Source organism: Zonotrichia leucophrys, chromosome 3, assembly GCF_028769735.1.
Source record: "Zonotrichia leucophrys gambelii isolate GWCS_2022_RI chromosome 3, RI_Zleu_2.0, whole genome shotgun sequence".
Taxonomy (NCBI): Eukaryota; Metazoa; Chordata; class Aves; order Passeriformes; family Passerellidae; genus Zonotrichia; species Zonotrichia leucophrys.
In genome coordinates this window covers 80346313-80370450 of record NC_088172.1, presented here as the reverse complement: position 1 = coordinate 80370450, position 24138 = coordinate 80346313, and the positions used below count along the sequence as shown (strand labels likewise).

Here is a 24138-nt window from a genome sequence, read left to right as displayed (position 1 = left end):
GAAATTACTAATTGTTAGTTCAATTTGAGCTTTTTTAGGGAACTCATAGTGCTGGAATAATGTGAACTGTACTTTGGGATGTTGAGAAGGCAGGCAGGAAGGAAGGGAAGAAGGAAGGAAATGTTTTCTGTTGCATGCTAATACCCTTTCTCATTATTTTAGCCATTCTTTGTATTTTGGTGGTTGTGTCATTTTTATTGCCTTCAGTTTAGATGAGTGGAGTAAAGCCAAATTATTTTTCTAGTCCTTGCCATGGTATAGATCAGAATGAAAGGCGGGTGACTCACCTAATTTGCACAGTCACACAAGATTAAGAACAGGTTGCTTTAGTGTAACAACACTTCTTTATTTTTAACTGTGTTACCATAAGGAACTCTTGCATATGCCATAGTAAAGTGCTGCCTTTCCTTTTATACATGGGTATGTGTGTGTGAACGTAGTGTAAAACCCTGACTCATACTGATTTGAATTTTCATAAGAGTAATATTAATGATACATCTCTTTTACTTAGGTAATACACAGCTCAGAAACAGAATGAATTTAAGCCAACCAATACACTTTAGACTATATTGTATTGTCATAATGTGTCCCTAAATTTAATATTGACTTCATTATTTTAGCTTATTTTTAAAAAAATGTTTTTACAGTTCTAATTTAAGCAAACATGCAAGTAATAAGAAAAAATGGGAATATGTTGTCAAGGGGCATGGCCAGATCAATAATAATTTGTTGGCATATTAGGGAAACTGTTCAATGGTGTACATTCCATTAGTGCTTATATGCAATCACATGTCATGACATGTACAGTTTCTTGGATGTTGTTAATTACATAAACATAGAAAAAGTTAAATATCTCAATAATTCACTTCTCTGTCACCAATTCATTTTTTGTCATTAATAGTATCATATTACATCATTGATATTTAGGCTTACATCATATGATATTTTAATTTTTTTTTTTTTTACTAAGCAACTTGTAAGATTAATTCCTTGAGGGCTTTGGAGACAACCACTCATTTTATGTCTTCTAGAAACCAGTTTTGTTGAGTCAAGACATTGTTTTTGTGCTTCCCAGGACTGGCAGTCTGTTGCAGTAACTCTATATTCCAAGTGATAGTAAGACATCTGAAAATATTTTTGGATTCTATGAGTTACCCAAAATTTGTAGTTTGAAAATATTCTCCTCAAGAGGGGACTGTTCTGCAAAAAATCACACTCAAGACCCTATGTTTTGAAAATGCCACTACATGAATTATATTTTTGGACTGCTACTAACACCAAGTGCAAAAATCCATAATCTTTAATTATGGTACCTTGTCAAGAACACAACTTGATGCCATGACCTCTAAAGTTTGTTTTACACTTTTTCTCCCATACTAGATATAAATAGATACTTTTACACTGTAAGAATTTCCCCAGTGATGTGATAAATTATATAAGTTTTGCGTAGTTAGAGCTGTCCACACTATTTTACTATATCAATTTGTTGAATTTTTGTTTTGCAAAGTCCACACCTATTAGAAATTCTGGAAAAAATATGAAGAAAATATGCTAAGAAAATTCCAGGGAATTTGCTTTTTTTGGCAGATTGCAATAAACTGAGTCACATTTGTGATTATATCAAGTTTCATGTGCATTTTTCAAAAGTACAGTGTAATCTGTTTCTACTGTCATTCTTATCTTTACAGCTGGTGTCAGTAAAAGTGAGGCAAAAATGATGTATTAAGTTGAAAGTCTGCTTAATGTGTTGTACTACATGTATGAAGGATTCAAAATAATGATGTTACAACACATTGTGTTCAGGTTGAGTAATGACACTTCATGATTTTAGTGTGAGGAAATAAATATTATGGGTCTAGCTTCTTTTGAACTTGGGGAAAATTCAGGTTTGTATATAGATTTAAGTTTACAGACAGGCTTTCCTCCTTAAGGCAATCATTAATTTGATAATCAAACTAGAGTAGAAACAGCTGATTTTTTATTGTTGCTTATGCTGAGACTTTTCTTTCATGATAAAAATGTCATATGTAAAGTGAAGTCTAAGGGATTTACATGCACAATAACTTAGGAATATTCAGTTTTGCTCATGCATATTTTAGAAGCTATTTTGTGTCTTAAATTCTAATAGCTGCACATTGAAGTTCTTTGAAGAAATATAGTTTGAGTACCAGTGAGATCATTCACTTTGCAATGGAAAGGACAGAAAAGGGTCCCAAGTATGCTTACACTTGACAAATTGTCTTTGTTTTTGTGTGAACTGAGAGGTTCTGTTTTAATAAATGAAATGTTCTTGTCACTTAAAAATAAGGATTACCGTTTCTACTTTAAAAGTCCGTACATAGATGAGGATATCGGCCATTGTGCAGGAAAATATGATTTGCAAGCAATGCAGCAGTGTTGTCTAAACTACAGTCCAGTCTTCGTAAATTCTTAGGCAGATCTGCATAAAGTTAATAGCAAATGCTTCCTATAATCTTTAAAATTGTTCTGCAGTGCCTGAGTGACTGCTGAAATGATAATTGACTTTGAGAAGTTTTAGCAAAATGTTTTCTCTTAATGAGGATATTCATACACAGTTAGCTAGTCAGACCTTTTATGATAGCCTTCCAGTTTAATCAATTATGCTTCCGTGTTAATATTTTTGTGTAAGAATCCAAATTATTTTTCACACTTGGAAACATTTTGCTTGTAATTTACATTTGTACATTGTGGCAAGTTTAACATTTGTACATGATTACTCTTGAGAACTGGATACTCAAATCCGACTTTTATTTAGTCACTTTTGAGTCTTCTGGTAATGGTGATTGAAAAATTGAGCTTAGAGTAGTTGTTTGATATCCAAGGGGTCAACTCATTGCAAAGCTGGCCTTCTCTGTTCAGCAGATACAACTTTCCAATCCACAGATATGCCAAAAATGCGAGAACTCTGTGTTATTTAGAGTGCTAAAGGACGAGGCCATGCTAGATTTTCCAAGAGGAATGAGGAACTCTTTCAAACCCAGCTGTCTGAAAGACTCCAAAATATCCAATACACAGAGGGAATTTTATCCTAGGCTCTAGTACTCTGTCTGCTCTGACATATACATTGCCAGGACTTTAGAAACAGCTGTTGTCAGGTCAGGTGTCCAGAGAGCAACACTAGTATTTCCATGGGTTTCAACTCTCTCACATTCCTAATCCATCAGGTTTGAAGATATAATCAGGAATTGCAATCTAATCTCCTTTTTATGTCATTGTATTCTTCTTTTCTCTTCTTTTCTGCATTTTAAGCCAGCCAGGACCGGCTTTGTGAGTGATCAGTTGATACTGAAGACATGACCCATAAGCACCCATATCTATTCCATTTCCCTTCTCCTCTAAAACCTTGCCCTTTGCTCTCCTTTTCCTCTTCTCTCTCCCACTTTAGTTCAAGGGATATTGTTGGCCAGAATGATGCTGAGCCATTGAGATGCATGATGGGGCTTTCCTGGGCTGTGCTCCTCATCACCTGCGCAGAATCCAGTGCTCTGTGAGGAGGCCAGGGGTCAGAAGCCAAAGCAGATCTCTGCTAGTCAGCTCGTGCAGCAGCAGAATGGGTGCTTAGCTCCCACTTCACTTACGGATGCCTGCACCCTGGACACATGCACTTTCCCATCCGTAATTTTTCCAAATGCTAAACCATCCAGGAAGCTATCCAGAAACTCTGCTGCATTTAGTGCAGCAGACCTAGAATTGTTCATTTGGAAGGTTTTCAGACCTGTCTGCTGGCATCTGTCACCATGTGTACAGTACTGCCTGGGGTCAGCTTGACGGGGAATGTGCACCTCTGCACTGCCAGGCAGGGAAGAGGCGCTGGTTGCTCACCGGCAACTCTCCAGGTACAATTTGAAATCCTTCCTGGTCTGACGGGTTTGGTTGCAGTTCTGTGGCTGAGAGCAGCCTAGCAGATAGGAAATGTGCTATCTTACATATCCTTCAACTGAACAGGAGGTTATGTGGGGCTGGAATATGCTGTCTGTAGATGTGGGAGGGAGAAGCTACCTCTAGCCTGGAGCAGCTCTCCATGAGGATATATGTAGAGACAACTCATTTTGAAAAGGCCTGGTTGCTGGAAACATTTCTCCTTTTTTGCTGTTTTAAAGATTAAGGAAGTTTTAATTGCCAAAAACCTTCTATAGTTAATTGCTAAGTAATTTTTTTTTTAACAAATAGCCTCTCTGATGTCTAGCAGAAATAAGCATGATACAGAAGTCCATTTCTTTTAATATTTCTGCCGGTTCCATGGGAGCCCTGGTGGGAGGAATATTTATCATACAGATCTTTTGATACAAATTTTGTGGTGTGGTACATTTTTATTGAGGACAGTCAAGGAGTGTAGCTACCTCTCCCCTTGTTTCATAAGCATGAATGGGAGATGCAAGCATGCTACTGCAAAGGCAGGCGTCACATTCTGCAATTGTAATGCTGGCTGTACTGAAGCAAAGACAGAAGACCCACGTGTTTTAGAAATTGTACAGTAAAACCTGATCTTGATAGAGTGCTACTCTACTCTCTATTGCATTTAATTTATGTATGGCTAGAGAAGATACATACTATTTATTCTTAAATCTAAATTGTCTGTTCTCTCTTTTATCACTGACCCCCTGGAAGTCAGTAAAGTTATGCAAAGGTTAAATCAGAGTGAGATTACAATTGGAATTTTCACACTGCAAAATTATATATACAAAATTAATACTAGGTTATGAAAAAAATACTGAGTCAAAACCAACATTGAGCCTTATAACATGTTTGAGTTGTAGGTGGTTATTATGTGTACATGCATATATATGAACTGTTAGGTAGTGGGAAAGCATTCCGCATAATTTACTTTGTTTTGTGGTTTGTGCAGATTAACAAGATAGCAAACATCAGTTTTAGTTATGGTGACTTGTCTATGGTTTCATCATCTGTCTAATGCAGCAGATTACCTGCAATTCTCTTAAAATGATGCAGTACCTATCATAAAAACTGAGGTTGTTTGCTTCTTAAAGGAACAGCACGATAGCACTTGGCAGTGCACTCTAGTTTGCTGGCTAATAGGTCAGACAGGCTAAGATGGCTCTTCTGTCCAAACAGAAGGGTTGAATATGTTGCTTCTTTCTTATTTCTGAAGTGTGTAATCTAGTTCCACAGACCATCTGCTTGGCTGCTGTAATATTTCTCCTCTTTATCCTGCCTAGCAAAATTAAGGTGTACAACAATACCCAGGGGATGATTGGAATGATTCCTTTAAACCACATTTGTGTATTTTTCCTATTTTCCTGTTCCATCATTTTGGCAATAGACACACAGATAAGCTTGTTTCTTATTTAATCTTTCTTTTCTAAATAAAGAAAAGTTTTTTTGCCCTAAGAAGCAGTATTGCAGCAATGTTAATGTGTTCTCTCACACATATGTTCCCAAAATTTGTGGCCAGTACTAGCATTTTATTGTACTCGTTTGTTTCAACAGTGAAAGCTGAAGTTTTTAAAAAAAAATCTGATATTGCAATGTGACTTGGCTGCTTTGCTGTGACTAAATACTTGCCTTAGTCTTGTTTTAATTGGAAGTATCACAGCATTATGCAGAGGCTACCATAATGTGTTGCTCCTCTTCAGGATAGGATAGTTTGAAAATCCTATAGTATAGAGATCAATTCAGTGAAAAAGATAGTTTATTCTATGGTATTTATTTCATAAAGAAGAAAAAAAAAGAGAAAACACAAGATGAACCTTTGGAATTGTTATTAAGTAAGAAGAATGCATTTATACAGACAAATTGGCATGAGTTCCCAGAATGCACATCTCAGAACATTGCTAGAAAAAGAATGGTGTAAAAAATTCTGTCATTGGTTGAAACTTAAGTCAGATGGCAAATCTGTAAATAGACATTCAATGTTCATTCAGGTGCTGTGACTCAGAGGTGAAGTGAGCGGACCCGGCACTGCCGCGGTCAGAGCTGTAACACTTTGGAGCCACTCTTGTGGAAAGAGAAGCCGGAGAGGACAGGAGGTGAGCAGTGATTGCATTGGTCATGTCAGGCTGGTCCTGGGCATTTTGGTACTGGCAGGCCTGTCAGAGCAATGACTGCCCCCGAGGAGGTTTCAATTCCGCTGGATGCTTTGGAAGTTACTTTGGAGGTATGGTTGTTGAAAGAGAAGCTGGTAGTAATAATTCTGCAAACCATGCTGCGTATAAGGATTCTTGGATGGAAGAAAAATAGGTACATGCCTGGTGGGTTTATATATATATGTATAAAATATAAATATTATATATATATATATGTTTAAAATCCCAGCTTCTCTCATGTGCTTCTAAGTGATAAGTAGAAAGCATTTGAAAAACCATTATCCCAGTGCCACGTTTTCATTGCTAACCAGTTTACTCGAGTCAGCGCAGCCTTGACTCTATCAAAGCTCTACCTTTGTTTTGTTTACTTTGTTATTCTTGTTTGGAAAGCAGGGAAGTGGCGTGCAATTAGCTACAGAGTTTCTCATGGAGGATAACGGGAGTGTCAGTGGAAGTCTACATGTCTCAAACAGTTATTAGCTTTCTCATCTTAATAAAAGCTTCCATGTTCTTAAAAATTTTCTTTGTTTCTTTGTATGCAAAAGCAGTAAACTGAAAGAGGAATACAATTACTGGCGTTTTAAAAACAAATTTAGATGGTTTCTGAGAAGCTGAAATGGGCACAGCTAAATGGGAAATTACACGACTCTCCAGACAATGGAGAATATTTTGCTTGTGTCTTGTCTCTCTCATTCAGAGTTTTCAAATTCTGGAATAATAATTATTGTTGTTTAGGGTACAAATCACAGTAATCTCAATTGAATATTTACAAATATCCATTTGGTCCAAATGTTCTCACAGTGACATTAAGGTATAATGTCACTGAAAACAGGATACCTTCTGCTTTTCTGTAACTGTTTAGACTTCACTGTTCAATTCAGTCTGAAACTGAAGGGAAAAGAGAAAAGGTATGACATATGCCATACCTCTTGCAATCCTTCTTGGTGTGTGAACCTTTATTTTCTTTTTAGGGAAAATAATAAAAGAAGAATGATTCTATTCAATTTTTTTTTGCAACTCTTTTGGGTCGAATCTGCTGGCCTGTGCACTTCAGATTTAACTTCACCATGAATCTGTCTTCCTTACCAAATGGATTGTAATTTTCTGAACCAACCTTTTCACTTGAGGCTAATCCTTTTAGGAAGAGGTAATTTTCCTGTTTATCTTAATTGACATGTTCCCTAAATTTCAATCTCCACATTAACTTGACCTTAATTATGTGGCCTCATTGATAAAATGAAGGTTACCCAGACAAGTTCCATGCATGATTAATATTTTTTATTGTGTTTGTAACAATTAAAAATCTGAACCCTCTTCCTAATCTTTTTGTTCAATCATTTCTAAAAATGTGTGTAAAGAACACTTACGGTGCTTTTTGGTCTTTTTTAGGTTCTTAAAAGAAAAGTATTATATCTGATGAATATACTTTGATGTAAACCTGTGTATTTCCATGTTTCTCTTTTCATAAGAAAAGTATGCTTTGATTTTGTGAATGTCATCATTTAGTCTTGAGAGGCTTCTATTGCTTAATATTTCATTTATTAAAATTAATTTTTTTCCAGTCAGACATGTATTACATACAGTAATAGATTATTACAAGTTGAAAGTCTTCTAGTACTGTCAGGTAGACTGGGTTAATCTTAAAATTTGAACGATTGATTCATAGCTTTTAATCACTATTTATCTGAATAAAATTTAATTAATTACTTCTAATTTGAGCTATAGTTACTACTGACTTTAACTTAGAATAAGCAGTAAATGCCTAAAATTCATGCATTAGAAATTCATTCTCACAGTCACAGAAGGCTGAGCAGACTTGCAAGTAGGAGAGGACTTCATGCTCCAGGTGTTTTTGTCCTGTACAATTGAGTTGTTAGAAAGAGACTGCAGTACTTTGGGAAAATCTAGCTCTGCTGTTATTATCAGTAACATTCACAGCTGATTTGTAGTAAAATGCAAGATGCTCTGGTCTCTGAATAAATATCTTTCTGACAGCACAGGATGATAATTGCTCTGCCAGCACTTTCTTTGGCACCTACTTATCTCAGCTGAAATGAATGATAAAAATATTTTTGTACTGACATTGAACACTTCTAAATTATATAATGATTTTTATATTATTTCACATTTACTCTGAAGAAAGTTCATGCTAAATTGAGTTTCACTGCTGTCAGTATCTTTATTAATCAGAATAGAAGTATGGTGTGTTTCCCACCTTTTTGCACAAGATCAATTTTTACAGCAAGACTTCCTCTTTCTTTTCTTGGAGCAACATGGAGAGTTATGTATGAGGATATCAAGTCACTGACTTCAAACAGAAGACAAATTCACTAAAGTGAAAATGATTGTGATAGTTCTCTAATTTCCCCCACAGTGTATGTAAAACTGACTTTTAAAGTGTTTAGTGGATAATGGATCATGTAAGGTCAGTACTAGCCATAGCTGTTATGGCTATTATTTTCTCCTTTCATGGGAGGGTGCTCAGCAAAATGAGATTGTCACGCTCTTTTTTTTTTTGAGAGGACAGCGACAGACAGTTAAAAGCCTCTTCATGTAAGGATGTTATTTCATAAAGACACCAGCACTGGATTATCCCCTTCACTTTAAACTTCTGCCAGCTTGTACAAAGAGATAAAACAAAATAGCCCCAATCCCAGGGGTGGAGAAGTGCTGGCCAGATCTGCCCATGTCCACAGCTTTCATTTTGATTAGTCACATGTGAGGAAAATTCACTTAGGCTGAGAGGTAAATTTAATACCAGTTATGCCCATGCTGTTCATATCACAACCATTTTCACATGATGCCACTTAATTCCCTAAGAAGCAGAAAGGTAAATCGGTGGCTGGCCAGCTAAGGTGTCATAATGCATTAGGACCAGGGCTCGCTGCAGGGGATAATGGTTCTGATTGCTGTTGACTCATGTCTCCACCAACTGCCTCATGTAAAATAAGTGACATTTAAAAGGCATCAAGATGTGAGAAGAGGTGAAAAAAAAAAAGGAAGAAGGAAAAGCAGAGTACTAAACTTGCCACTTGAACATAAAGTCCCTTTTTCACCCTAAGTGGTATAAAAATGATAACTCAACATGCCATAGGTGACCTGTGCTGTGCTTTGAACTTCCTGTCTTGTGTTTTTAGAGAAAAATCTGTAAAATTGCTTCTGGGAACTGCTCCAACATGTTATCATTTATTTCCCATTTAATTTTTTTTCTACTGTTTTTTTTTTGCCCTTGGATATCAGTCTATTCATCTTTTAAAAAGCTTAAGGCTGAATCAAGTTAGGGAATGGTATACAACAAGAGGCAGCCTAGTCTCTGAAGGCCCATTTAAGTCTATTTTTATAAAAAGAATCAAATTCCAGTTTACAGTAAGCATATGCTTCAGTTGACATCTGTTTCTAAGACTTGGATGCTTTGTTTGCATAACAGGCACCAATAAATGGCCTTGTTTTAAGTCTGCTCACTCAGTTGTATTTGGGTTGTTCAGCTGGGGATTTGAGTTGCAGCTGATCCCCTACCGCTCATAGCAGATATGAGAGGGAAAAAAAATCTGAGAGACACAGTCTTATTTATTAATGCAGATTTCAGCATTCTCAACAACCCACTTTCTTTTTGTTAGGTGACTACTAAATACTTGTTTGCCCAGGTAGAGAAGCATTTGAAAGTATCAAGTATTAAAGATAGTAAAAAGTTTATTTTTTTAATGTTGTTTTCAATAACATTTGTATGGTTCTCAACTGACAAAGCCTGGTGCATGTAATGCTGGGAATTAAGTGGATGATATCCGTAAGAAATGCATTTGTTATGGCAATATATATTACAGTGATTTTTAAAAATTACTTTTGTTTTCTTTAAGTGTCCATGTCCTACTGATGACACAGTCTAAAATATTTTGTAAGCAAAATTTAATTATATCTGCTTCCCTGGGAAAGCAAATTCGGGACTTCTCAAGGGAAAATTCAGAAGTGTATATGTTGCTTCTCCAGCTTGCAGAATATAAACCTTCCTCTGGGAAGTGATGCATTCTGTGGCAATTATATGATATTTCTCTCATATGTATAACAGTTTCAACACACTTCTATGAAACCTGTAAAGAGTACAAAAATGTATCAGTAGTATCACAGCTCTAAAATTACCTTGCTTAATAACTACTGTAGTTTTTTAAAAGCAATAATATCAGCACTGCTTCCTTGTTAGTATTTTGAACTTCCCCTCTAAATTATTGCAAAGTGCTCTCTAGTAGTGTACAGAATATGTAACATATTTCAAGTGGATTTACTTACCAACTTTTTCTAGTGGTACCAACAGCAGTAGTGTGAAATATATCTACTCCATTTACTCTTATCCATTGCACCTACTTTCTTTTTCCCTTTAATTTTTATATATGGTAAAAATTTCATTGAAGAGAGATTTTAGATGACAGGACTGTAATTTTAAAACCAATAGAAGAGGTGTAAGCAATTTGAGCTTAGCTGAAGCATAATCTTAGGTTGTCAAGAAGAAACCCATTCTCCCTATGCTAATCAATCAGTATATCAACCAACCAATCATCTCCTCAGCTTAGCATATATCCTAAGGTTTGATATATCTATTAACTGCCCATCATGCAGCTGGTCTCCAGTTGATGAGATTCCCCCTATCTTGGCATTTGGAGGCAGACAACTGAGCTATCAGAGCCTCAGATAAATACTAAAGTGGAGATTTCAATCCTGTTCCTGATAGCAAAAGACAATCCAGGAATATAGAATATATTTTTAGAAAAGAACACATAGAGAATTACATTTTCAACAGTGTGTTATATGTGAAAATTGCATATATTTCATGATCCCTTCTTCCTCCACCCCCTCCCTTCCCAGAAGTGGCAGGAAATTACTCTTATATTGTGACTCAAACTCTTAACAGAAAAAGAGAACAAGAAAGAGCTAAAATTAGTTTTTAACTGCTAATTACTATAATGGTGTTATTCAACTCCTTTTTAAAAAAAAGTGATTTTCCTTGTTATTGCGGCATTGTTACTCTATAGATGAAGAGCTCTATGAAAATAGTGTGTCACAACAAACTTAAACCTTAGGGAGAAAAGTTTGAATTTCAGACGATTATATACCTGCCTTTCTATTTGTGAAGTCTGAGCTCAAAACCCATTAAGTAAAAACATAAACTATGTATGGAACAGTCTACCTGCTAATATGGAAGTCTGGCATGAGATTTAACTTAGTGTTTCAAGGTGCAAGAAATGCTGTAGAAATCGATTACTTACTGTGTTGGCTTTGCCATTAGTAAAAAACTGCCTCAAAAAAAAAGTGGCCTAGACTGCATTTTGTAAGAGCTTGCTATGCCCTAGGGAGAATCCTAGGGTGGCCCAAGGGTCTGCGGTCACCATGGGATGCGATGTAGGACACAAGGGACAGGTCACCCTCTCAAACTGCACTATCCGAAGATGGGGCCCAATCTCTGTGCTGACATATCACTGAGCAATTCCTGAAGTCAGAGGATGTGTGCTCACTTAATTAAAAATTTGATCAATTCTCTTCCCTGACCTACCAACAATAAACATAAACATATTGTTATGAGGTTAGCTTATAGGCCTTTTCATGCTTTCATTTAATTAAATTGAGTGTAATGATTTGCTTTGCTTTTGTTCCTTTGTTTCTGAGACTCAAACCACTGAATGTTCTGAAATACATTTTCTCAACACTGAAAAATTGCATAAGTCTGTAAGCTACATATCTTAGTCAAAGCACATTGTTCTTGACACAAGAGCACTTCTGTGTCAATGTAGAAAAGTAAGTTTTTATACTGCTCTACAGTATTTTTCAGCTTAATTCTTGTAGCACATATTTGCATTTTTATGCCTTGTAACATAAAAATGTCATGGTTTAGGTCGTGGTATATTACAGTAACATGGAAATGTGAAAGTAATCAGGGAGAGTATTTCAGGCTACTTTGAAGACTAAATTCTAATCTTATCACTTTTATATCCTCCTTTGCTATAACCCACTGAAACACTGATTTCCTGAGAAGGTTACCCTTGGATTTGACTCTGCAAAATGATCCAAAGCACTAACACATATTAATATAATAAAGGCTACTTTGTTTTTCAGAAAGACCATGCATATTTTAAATCCAAGGTTGGTTCATTAGCTGGGATACACAGGCATAATACCAGTTGAAGATCTGACCCACTGTATTTAGTGGTCTTGAAAAGTTTCAGACCAATAGCTGTGGTTTTTGAAACCATTCAGGCAAAACCAGCTTTCAGCAATGGTAGTGGAAGTTCTCCTGTGTTACCCTGTGAATGTATGTCAAACCTCACCTGGAAGGAGCTGGAGGATCCTGAAATCCTTGGCCTTTGAGAAAAAGAATTGTAAATACTTTCCTTTGATATAGATTTGCTTGAACTCTTACAGTCTAAATTCACGTGGAATGTGAACCCATAAATGGATGAAAAGTCTGGTTCATCTTCGTACAGCATTCTCATTTATAGAACTTGTTACAAATCTTATTCCATGTAAGAGATGAAAACAAGGTTTAGTGATGTAGGGAGATTTTGAGCGCCTTCTGCAAGGTGGCTGTCGGTAGTGTAGACTTTTAAAAATTGCACACTTAGCACCAGTTGAAATTATCCCAGGAGAAAGAATCAAGGCCTCTTCACTACAGGCACCTAACAAATTTATCTAAGAATGTGAAGGATGCATAGCCACCATTTGCCAGTACATGAATTTCAGAGTACACTGTTTTGTTAGACAAACGCTGCCCAAAGCCTTCAAACTGAACTGTGCATGCAATTATTATTTCCACTTGTATCAAGTTTATATCTCCTGGCTTTACAGAACAGACACTTTTCTAATTTTGGTTAACTGTGTAGAATGGTGGAGTTTGATAAAGGAAAAAAATATGAGTCAGAAGCTGCTGGGACCTAAAAGGTGTTGTCTTTGTTTAGTCAATCTGGGGGGGAAAAAAACAAACAGAAGAAATCCAAGCTCTAGACACAACTTGTGAAATCACCCAAATAAATTCCACTTTATTTATCTTGAGCATTACGTAGGGGTGCATAGGGCATTTACACAAACTTCCATGCTCTGTATCAGATACTTGAGGAAGATAAGCCATATTAGTAACCCACATTAATCTACAAGTTTTTAGCTTCTCTACCTATCATATATCTCTAACCCCCAAAACAAATAACCTAATGAATCCAAACCAACAATGAAACCCCATGGGGGGAAGGGCAGGGGGGGAGGCAGAAAACAAACAACCACAAAAAAACCCCAAACTAGTTTCCTCACTTTATGTACAGACAAAGTGAAACTAGGATATTGGAATTGACAAAATAGAGATACAAGGCTACAGCTGAGATATGGTTGATTGTATCTCTAAGCTATTGTGAATACTGGAAAAAGGCAATTATTTAATTGAGCTATCCAACTGTTTGGGCATGGTTCTTTAAAATCTTCCTTTCTCTATTTACTTTCTTGTTTGTGAAGCAAATAAATATGTATGCACTCCAGGTTTATTGTTACATAGTTAATGTTACAGTTCAAAATCATTGAATATTCTTTTTCTATGCTTCTCAGAATGAGTGCTCATTTAAATCAGATATTATGAAAACCAGATGACTAATCCTAAATTCAGGTGTACTACCACTCAGGCTAGGCAGATTGCTAGTTGATCATGCTAAGATGCTCCCTTATCCATTATTGGATCTGAAAAAGAGGAGGATTAAGAATTATCTGACTTCTCAGTTAATGTGCAAATCATCTAAAAGCTCAGCTTAGAAAGGTCTTAGAAAGCAGAACAGCACTAAAATAATAATAATGTCTTAAGAATTTTTAATAATATAAATGTGCCGTATCACATTTTTAGAGTGAAAATAGAGTTTTGTGGTTTCTATCTCAGATGTTCTTTTATCTCTCTCTTCCTATTTTTGTAATTATGTATGAATGTCCTAGAACTCTACTTCTAATTAAATTTTTTATTGCAATTAAAAGTTGTCACTTGGGACAAATTCACACTGTTGGAATTTAAAAACAATTATATTCTTTTCAGGCAATAGTAGAAAATAATTTGTTAAATATCTTTGGAAATGAGCGTTAATCTATTTACTTTTAACAAGGCATAAGGCAGGGAGGGAAAAGTATATCTTGGGAAATATATTTGTGTAATGAATCTATGATCGTTGCAGGGGTTTTGTCTGTAATACATGTTTCTAATATCTTTCTCTGCTCTTGGTTATGTTGAAAAACACCCTTCATTGAAAAGACTGAAACACTATTTTTCTGTATTTTCAAGGAACAGGAGAGTCTGTGAACCAGAAGGCATCTCTTAATGTTCCCTCTTTGCATTTTTAGGCTAGTTCTGCTGTTTGCTATAGTAATATTTGTTTTAGCATTTCTATCACTCCAATATGTATACTTGCCTTTCAAAATCTGTGAAAAGTATTTAAAAAGAAAAGAGAAAATGCTAGTATTTCAAAACCCTATTATAATGCATTTTCAAATATGTCAGACATATCTTTGTTAAAATTAAACCAAGGATTGGTTTTGAGCGAATAGCCCTATATCCTTACAGATGCTGTGGATGGATGCATCTAAGCTGCTTATTATATTGATGGGTTTTGCTGCTCTGCAGCAAATGAAAACAGGCAGCTGCTTCCTCCATCAAAGCAAAAAGCAGCCTGAGTTTTTATTAAACGAGTGTTCATTTCTTCTATTGCCAAAATTCTTACACAAAACAAAAGAGCAGTTTTAGCACATTATTGCTTAACTAGACATGAACAACTGACAGCAAGTGATAAGCCTGTCTGCTTTTCACAACTGGTAATCATTTTTGGAATAGATGTTTTAATATAGTTGAATATAAAATTTTGTAATTTACATCTACAATGGTACATAAATTTATAGATCCAGTTTTTTGCAGGAGAATGAAGGCTATAATCACAAAAGGTTTGTTCCAGTGTTGTTTAATTTTTAATAACTATTTGAAAACTAGGTACCCCCCCCAACCCACTCCCAACACAAATTCATCCATTTGAAAAAGATGTTAAAGACAATCATACCAGCAGATTTGTACAGTTGGCCAATTTTTCTTATGGAAGGGATATGCGTACATTTACAGCTTTGACTTGTTACTGTATTTCCACATCAGTTCCCCTGAGCTTCTGAAGTTTGTGCTCTAAAAGACATTTGCAGATTGCAGACCATCATGTTTCCCTCCTAGTCGTGAATAATAATGAGGGTGAAAGTGAGAGATACAGTGCTGAGGCCATTTTGCCTAGCCAGAAGATCTCAGCCTGTGCTTATACATATTTTTCAATGATCTGAATATCATGAATTCTGCTTTCGATTGGAAGCAAGACAAGAGTTTTCTACAAAATGTATGTGCATAGGGAAAAAATGTTTCTCTTTATATTCTCTTCTATTTTTTTCCTGGTGTTCTTGTACCTTTTCAAACTCACTTATAGCATTCCTGCTGTGGAAAAGTAAGCTAGCCATTCTCCCTGCCTCAAATTACTCCTCTTCACTGGACTTAAAAGGTGGTTTGCCATCTGCAAAAGCCAGGTGCAGTAAGGCTCAGATATAAGGTGCTGCTGTAAAGGCTATTAAATAATTTTATTTTTTCATACTGAGTGCATTTATTGCTGAAGTTACTCACTTGTAAATACTCTTGGGGTAAATTTCAGAATGGAAAATCTCAGACTGGACAACTGGACTTTCAAAATATGTTAGCTCTTAAAGATTCTGGTATATGAGGTGGTCAAATCTCCAGAGGGGCACAGTATTTAGTAGCTGTCCACCTTTTGAAAATCTGCTCTCAGATTCATTTTTGTAGTTAATAATTTTACACTTCCAGGCACACCATCTGCAACTAACTTGCAATGATGATCTTTTTTTTATCTGTGTCTGCTGTAGATAGGTGTAAACCTAAAATTTTGTCTACTGAAAACAGTGAAACAACAAGGATTTTCTTCAGTGAGTTTTTTCCTTGCTTAACAATTTCCTCCATTTCTTCATTTTACTAAAGTGCAGTTTGTCTTTGGATTATTATGAAAGTTATTTTCCATGGAATATTTTCACTTCTCTATGCATGCATTTTATAGTATCTAAAAAATTAATATTTGCAGTATTAGTGCCTCATTATGTGTGTTTGCATTGTTTAATTCAATAACTTTAGGTGGGATCTTAGGTAGCAGGGATTATCAATTATCCTTTCATCTATGTCTCATTTTGTGTGGATAAGGGAATGAAAATAAAATCTTTACTTCTTGACTGTCCCAAGAAACATTTTTTAATGGTAAAATTATATTGAAAAGGGGCTTGAGGTATGGAGTTTGAAGAAAGTTTAGAGCTAGAAATATTTTTGAGAGCTATCTATGCCAACTAACTACAGTTGTGCAATTATTTGCCAGTAATCTTTACTCAAGAAATTACTCAAATTAGAACACCCGTGTTATATGTTACTACTGAGGTGTATTTGGCAGACATGCACTGTGCCTCCACCTGGTATCTAGTCTTAATTGTGCTATTCATAATTTCATGTTCTAGCTTTGACTTGGAAGTGAAGTTTACTGCTCCCCTGACAGTCGGGCTCATAATATTGGTTAGAGTTTAATTTTGAAATTGGCTCCTAAGTACTGTGCTGTTGAACCTTGATTTTGATCCGCTCTCTTACATCTCCAGCAGAGGTATTACCCTCAGATCTGCTTACCCTCAGCAGATGGACTGTGCTTCTTGCTGTGCACAGTGGTGGTGATCCACAGAAAAACTAACCAGGATAAAATTATCAAGCTTATCTTCCAATATGACTTGAATACAGTCACACAGTCAGTAGAAAATAAGGTTTTATACTGTAATATTAGGGTCGTGACAATGCTATAATACTCTAAGAATAGTAGTAGTACAGAGTACTACTTCCATTGTAGTAGTACGGAAGAACCTTATTTTAAGATCCCAGAATTCCTTATGTTATGTTCCTAGAATAGCTTTTCCCAGTAAATACCTTAGTTTTGGGAATTTTCCATCTTCCCTATAGTCTTTTAGCAGAGGTGATGGGGAATAATTGCCTGTCTGGACAGGCCATTAATTTAACAACTCTGCACAGTCTATTGTAGTGCTAAGGACTTTTCTGCTCTCCACTAACCATGTATCTTGGTGTGGAAGGATAAAAATTACCTTACTTAAGATCAGAAAACAGTTCGTCATTGCTCAGTGCAGTTGTTGGTATGACTTTTGAGACATTATTCATCATTTTGCCTGAAAATGCTTTTTCTTGCCTCTCACTTTGATGACTATTAAAGCAAATAAGGTGATTTCATGTAGTCAAGAATCGGGACATACTAGAAAAAATATCTTTTTGAGTGTATTCATATGGGGAAAATGACTTTTCAAATTTAAATTGTCTTTGCTTTTGAGGGTAAAGATAGGATTTGTACAAAATTTACTTGAGACTTCAAATGAATAGGAAGACGTCTCATAGTTTAATAGTGCAAATAAAAGACAAAATTCGAATGTTGAGATCAGACATCTGTACATGGGGCTGTGAGAAGTGCTGGGGAAATGTGAAAATACTTTCAATTTGGCTTAGCTTTGAAAGTAACTTCTTAATCTGCTAGCATGAGTTAAGCACTTGTGGGATAGCTTTATACCTCCTACTCAAAGCCCTCAGGGACGGCTCACCTGTCACCTCCACTTGTCCCTATATTTCCTGTGTGTAGTGCTGGCAGACAGAAGAGTTCAACTAATCTTGTACTCTCCCAGTTAAGGTAATCAGTAGCTACCGTGATTTCTTTGTACCTGTGGAGCACTGCTGAGACATAATAGCTCCAATAGTCAGATGTCTTCCTTAAAAATACACATCTCAAAATTCTTTTCTACTGACATGATGTTCTTTAAGAACTTCACATCAGATCTCAATATTTGTTATCCAAAGGTTGACAACATTCTGCAAAATATGTGGTAAAAAGCAACAGGAAGAGAGAAACAATTGAGTTTTTTTTTTTAAATACTGGTTAATTTATTTCTGGTAGACAATTTTCTGTACTATCAGAGTATTCAGCAATTTTTGATTTGTTGCAGAAGAAGCACAGGCTTTGTGTAACTTTGGACTAAAAAAACAAACATCCTCAAAAGGCTGTCTATATGTGGCTTAGTCCACATGGCTTGAAGGTTGCTCTAAGTAACTATTGTGCCATGACTAGTGCAGAAAGACCTGATACTTTCCAATACCAAACACTATGAGAGTGATAAAACTAACTTATGTTTCTTTCCATTATTATGACTTTTTAAAGTTTTATTCTTCTGTAGGAAGAACTTGGGTACCTTTTCTTGGTTACGTCATACCTCATGGTGTAAGGATGACTTGGATTATTTTTCTCAGTCTTCCTATAATTTCATTCTGATGTCTAAGTAACTTAATATGTCTGTGTCTCTTACTTTGGTTCCTGATGTGCAAACTTGAGATAGTAGAAATTCATGATATCGTCAAGTTCTTGTGAGGTAGACTCCATTGCTGTGGTGACATTTTATGATATGGTGATAAGTGCTGTAGGAATGCCTGTGTTTTGTGATGCCTGCACTATGATGAATTTGTAGCATTTCTCTATTCACCATTGTACAATTTAATGATGATATTTTTCTACTCCTTCTACTGTAATACATACCATAAATCTGTCTGAAAGTAGACATCATCTTTCTTATGGCATTTGTACTTAGAATCTTGCTCCGTCCTAGTGGTAAAAGGATACTTCAGCAGTTGAAATGTGGGCAGGGATGAGCTCTGTCTCTGTCCCATGTCTTCAGACATACCCATTCCTGAGGGTCTCCTTTGAATGCCAGTGTGACTTAATTTTTCATGTATTTCAATAGAGATTCCAATGCTTTCTGGCAATTAGTCTCTGTTTTCAAGTTGTAGTTATCAAGGTGGTAACGATTTTTAAAACCTCCAGTAAATGTCACAAAATATTTATTTTTGCAAAAAGAAACTCTTGTTTCTCTCTGTTCCATCATACAGTGAGATTTTTTAGCCTCTCTCTCTAGGACTTGTAGAATATTTATAGCCTTGAAAATATAAGCACCATTTGGGGCTCTTTTGATATTCTTATGCCTATCCATCTGTAAATAGTTTGCTATCGTGTAAGTAATTGTGCATGTAAATAGGTAGCCCTCAATATTGTGTATTTGAAATCAAATTCAGAAATCAAAATGAGAATAATTTTATTTTAAATATGAAAGAATTATTTTAAGTGTGTTCAAAGGAAACTTAATCCATATCCATATGTATGTGTTTGCAGGTAATAAATTATGCTTTTCACAACGTAGTAGTGGTTGTTAATTCATAGGAATTCTGCATTTCTGCATTACAGCTGTATGTTTTCTAACGGAAGCAGAACTATCTTTCTTATACTTGCAACTTCAAAATGTAGGTCATTGTGTTGGCGAATGTAGGTCAGAGTGAGGAGGAAGAAGACAGAATTCAAACTCCTCCACATGGATCTTTAAGCTTATCCCTGTTTTGAAGGTAAAGACGCTTACCTACCTGTTCAGGCACGTGAAGCTTTTCCTTTCACTAAAATTAACACTGGTATCCTGGCTTCTGGCTTCTTGGCTTAGCTGGGAGCATTGTGTGCTTCCACGCTTGTGACTTGCTCATGAAAGGCCTCCTGACTCCTGCTTCTTTAGCTTCCAGCTGCTTATGCCATTGCTGAGGTGACCTTTCCTTCCCTGTGGGGGAAGGCAGTGGGAAGGAGAGCTGTGCTCGTTGCTGGCATCTGCCTAAAGAAAAGCATTGTCCTTGCAAAGGTGCTTCACCCTTCTCTCAGCACAGAGCTATCTGATACACCTGCAGTTCCAGCCGATATCAACATTGAAATGGCAGCAGGGGAAGGACAGTGACCCCTCAGAAAAGATTCAGTGACACCATTCAAAGTGCCCTCTCAATAATAACTGCAGAAAAGTGAGAGACATTTGACTGAGGGTACTGAAAAGTCGGATGTTGAAGGGTTTGCTATAATTGACTAGTGTTTTTAAAATTCACACATACTAGAAGTTTGCTGTGAAAGCATTTCAGTTTTTTATGTTTGTGAGTGTGAGGGTTTTTGGAATGTGAGATATAAGTATTATAAATGGTGTTAAATTAGCCGTGTCTTCACTAAATATTAAAAAACTCTTATTGCTTGAGTATACACCAGTCACTGCAAACTGAAGCATTCTTTACGTTACACTCTAAAATATTTAAACAGTCATTATATTTATTGCAAAATCTGTCATTTTAGCATATTTCAGTGCTCAAAAGCATTGAAATGCTCAAAGGGAGATGAAAAACTCTGTACAATTCTTAGTGTATGTTTCACTAAAGAATGGGTAGTCTTGTGTGAGTATTTTATTTTAACCCTTAGCAAGTCTAAGAAAAATATCACATTCAAAAACACCTGATCAGACTGAACTGTCATAAACAGGACAAATACAAGTATTGCATTACTAATTTTGTCATACATATGTATCATCAGTCTATCTTTTTCCCTTTAAATATCTTTTTAATACAAATGTTATATGTAAAGTTTTGGACAAATCCTCTCTTGGCTTTTGCTTGATCTGCATGCAGTCAAGACATTTTAAAATTTTCATTATTTCTCACTAGGAGTAAGGCTAGTTCAGAATACTTACTGGATGGAAAGGATGAATTATATTGATGATGGTTTCAGTCAGGCTTTAAGTGATTTAAAGGATGACAGTTTTTCTCCCAAACTCCTGGTTCTGTTAAAAATGTAGTGATGTTTTTAACCTTGAGAACAAAATATGGTAAAAATTATCTAAAGGATATGCATACATAGAAAGCTGCATGGAATTCAACTTACTTCTCTAGAAATATCTAAAAGATGCTCTATATGTCAAATAAGTTTACTGGAATCATTGAAATGTCTGTAGTTCATAATATGAAGTTTGTGTCTCAATTCTTAATGTCACGTGTTGGTGGAGGGGGGGAAGTCAACTCTGGACTTCACCTGTGGACAGACATGTAAACATGGTTTTTCATTGCTAAGCAACCACAGATGAAAAACACATACAAACATAATTCAGCTGCATATGCCTTTGATTCTTCCTCGTTTAACTTTGGGAACCTTTGCAGACACAACTCAAGTTCCTGAGTATGAGTCTGGTTTCCTCAGGCTCCCTCCAGCAATGAAGTCTGGTGCCTGCAGGAGGGCATTCAAGGAACACAGGATCTGTGCTGTCCTTTCCAAGGGCCACAGCACTTCAGTTGGACATTCCAGTCAGGTGGGAAACTGGTCTGGCAAAACAGCCAGTTTCATAAGAGACTGGTTTTGAAGAAATAAATGTACATGGAAGCCTCCAAGTCGTTGTCAATGTTGATGATGACCTATGTAAGTTTTATGATGGAAGCTAATGAATTCAAGAATAATACAGATTAGGTGCAGAAAGTGTGAATGCTCCTGGCTATTTCTGTAGGAGAATTAGGGGAATTCAAATAAAAATGGCAGGGAAGCAAGTATAAAATGAGAGAGGAGGGGTTTCTTTATATAGCAGGGTGAAACTGTGGTGCTTCCTGGTGCAGCTCTAGAAAGTTTATCACAGAACAACCAGAACAATCCTTCAGTGCCTGTTAAGAATTTAGCACTTGTATCTCCTCTTCTGCTCCTTCTGAATTTCTTGAGCCACAACTAGAAATCACATTTTTCTTGCCCTAGCCCGGGATTTGTCCTTAGCATGTGCTGCTTACAGTCAGACTGATGCCTGACCTAACACAAACTTAGAGAAAAGGAGCTAAATAAAAATAAACTGGAAAGAAACTGAGTGACTGTAGGATGATTATGATAATGGTGATGATGATGTAGCTAATGAAAAACTAGAGGGCTCCTGTCCCCTGTTGTAAATAGGCTACAAGGCAAAGTTGGCCTTTCATCTGGCCTAGTACAAACAGGTTGATGTTCATGTGAATGCCCAAGTGAATTAAATTTTATGTGACTTTTAAAGTCTTGAGTATTGCATATATATGTGTAGATATTGGTGTATGTTTATGTGTGTGTATGCATGTATCTATAAATTTCTGATCACTAGTTCTGATGAAATCTATGAAATACTCAATTCCAATGCTTAAATCCTAGGTCTTCTTTTTGTTTTTCTTTTTATTTATGGCAAATATAGAAAATAAAACAGTGGGTAGAGCTCTGCAAATGGTAATATGCATTCAAATATTATTTTATACCAGAAAAAATCTGTTCTAAGAAGGCAAATATCTTTGTTTTATAGGTCTCTGGCCATCTGAAGAAGTGCTGGCTTACTACTGCCTAAAGCATAATGAAATATTCAGGTACAGAGTTAAACATAAAAAGATATTTTCCAATCTCTTAGTTTTATTGTATCTGCATGGTAAAGATTGCTATGATTTAAGTCTTCAGATTAAATTTAAAATGTTCAAGGTGAAAGCATGTTGCTCTTAACAAAGAATTCTCAGCTGCCTTTGGGTACTAATATTGCACAGCAAGCTTTCTGCTATATGTCAAAGACTTTTGATTTCCACTCAAGGCGTTTTATTTCACTTTGATTTTTGGGAAACAAAAGTGAAGCTCCAATCGATCAGTGCTGATTGTGAAGGTCAGGAAAAATAAGATATTCTTTAAACTGACATCTGTTGCAAAAGCAAGCAAAATATTATCTGATGAAATACATAAAAATCGCTGCTTATAGTAAGAGGAATTTGCACTCATTTTTAAGTGTTGTGGAACAGTTTTGAAACATCCTTCACTTTTATTCAAAACTTGTAGAAGTCAGCTATCAAGGCTCCAATAGGAACATCTGAATATAAAATCTGTCCTGCATCCACTTTCCTTCCCTCTGACTATAGTGAGATTTGCACTTGGAAATCCTTGAAGTTTCATTGTCTGAGGGACGAATAGGGTGCAAAAAAAGCTATTATAACAATGCATTTGGAGGCAAAAATTCTGTTCTGTGTGAGGGTGTAAGGCAAATATCAAGTAAACCAGACTTGGATAGAAAATCCCAGTCTGTGTAAATATGGCATGGGGTAAAATCAGAAAGACCAAACTGTAAGTCCCTGCCCCTTGTACCAAATGAGCAACTTGCTTAGACTCCTATCTGTAATCAAAGACTGTCAGGTTTGTTGCTGCTGCAATGGCTTCCGAGGTATTTAAAAGTCTTTTTTACCAGCCCTTCACTTGAAGAAGAAGTTGGGATTCTTCGGCTTTGGTTTTCAAGGTTGTTTATTTTCTCTTGTCTAATACATGCTTTTTCGGACCTGTGGAGGTCTGTCCAGCAGGTCACGTTGAGGCACTGACCGCCCTCAGGGCACTGTTACCTGTTTATACTAAAAACTACATGTACTTTCTTTACTACAATTTTCCAATACCCTGTCACCTATGTTAGACCTTGTCTCTATCCTAAACCAATCCAAAAGTGCCGCCGTCACAGTAGAAGATGGAGGACCAGAAGAAGGAGGAAAAGGTCACGCCCAGATTCCTCCATTTTGCCTCTTGAACCCCCATTCTAAGAACCCCAAAAATTCTACTTTTTCACCCTGTGATAAATTTACTATAATTCTATTCAAACCCCTGTGGCTTGTAACTCCTCGCGCAAAGTTGGTGATTGCTTCCATGGATTAAAATTGAAGTCAGACTGTCTCTGACTCCGTGCCCAGGTCTCTGAGCCTCCTGCCAGGGTCTTGAGTCCTCCAGGGCAGTGAGAGGAATGTCCTGGGTTCCAACAAAAGACCTGGCACCGAAGTGTGCCATGGTCCATAAAGCCTCATTCCTGCTCCATCCACCACCTGAACAAGCGTGGCCCGTTAGGGGAGGCAGCTCACACACCTGACGTGGCAGCCGCTGCTCCTTCCTCCCAGGTTGGTTGTGTGCCTTCTGCTGCTGTAGGGATGTCCCTGTAGCACTTTGCTGTCTGGCCTCATGCTCATATGCTCTACTTCTTCTCCAGGGCTCCTCACAGCAAACCTCCCGTGCTGCTCACTCAGAGGGTATTTTCCCAGTTTGGGTATGCAAGCCGCGATATTCAGAGACAACTAGCAGTCAACTTCCATGGAGTAAATGGGCAG

The 24138-nt window shown here is 36.5% G+C and overlaps 1 protein-coding gene across 11 annotated transcripts in view; it reads left to right on the top strand.

Moving 5' to 3' along the window:
• Window positions 1–24138, top strand: part of CAMKMT (calmodulin-lysine N-methyltransferase) — a 210161-nt gene that overhangs the window by 143505 nt on the left and 42518 nt on the right. For all 11 annotated transcript variants that reach the window (XM_064708966.1, XM_064708975.1, XM_064708974.1 and 8 more), the window contains one exon: window positions 22326–22386. In XM_064708966.1, coding sequence (XP_064565036.1) covers window positions 22326–22386 — 61 coding nt within the window. The remainder of the gene's footprint in view (window positions 1–22325; window positions 22387–24138) is intronic.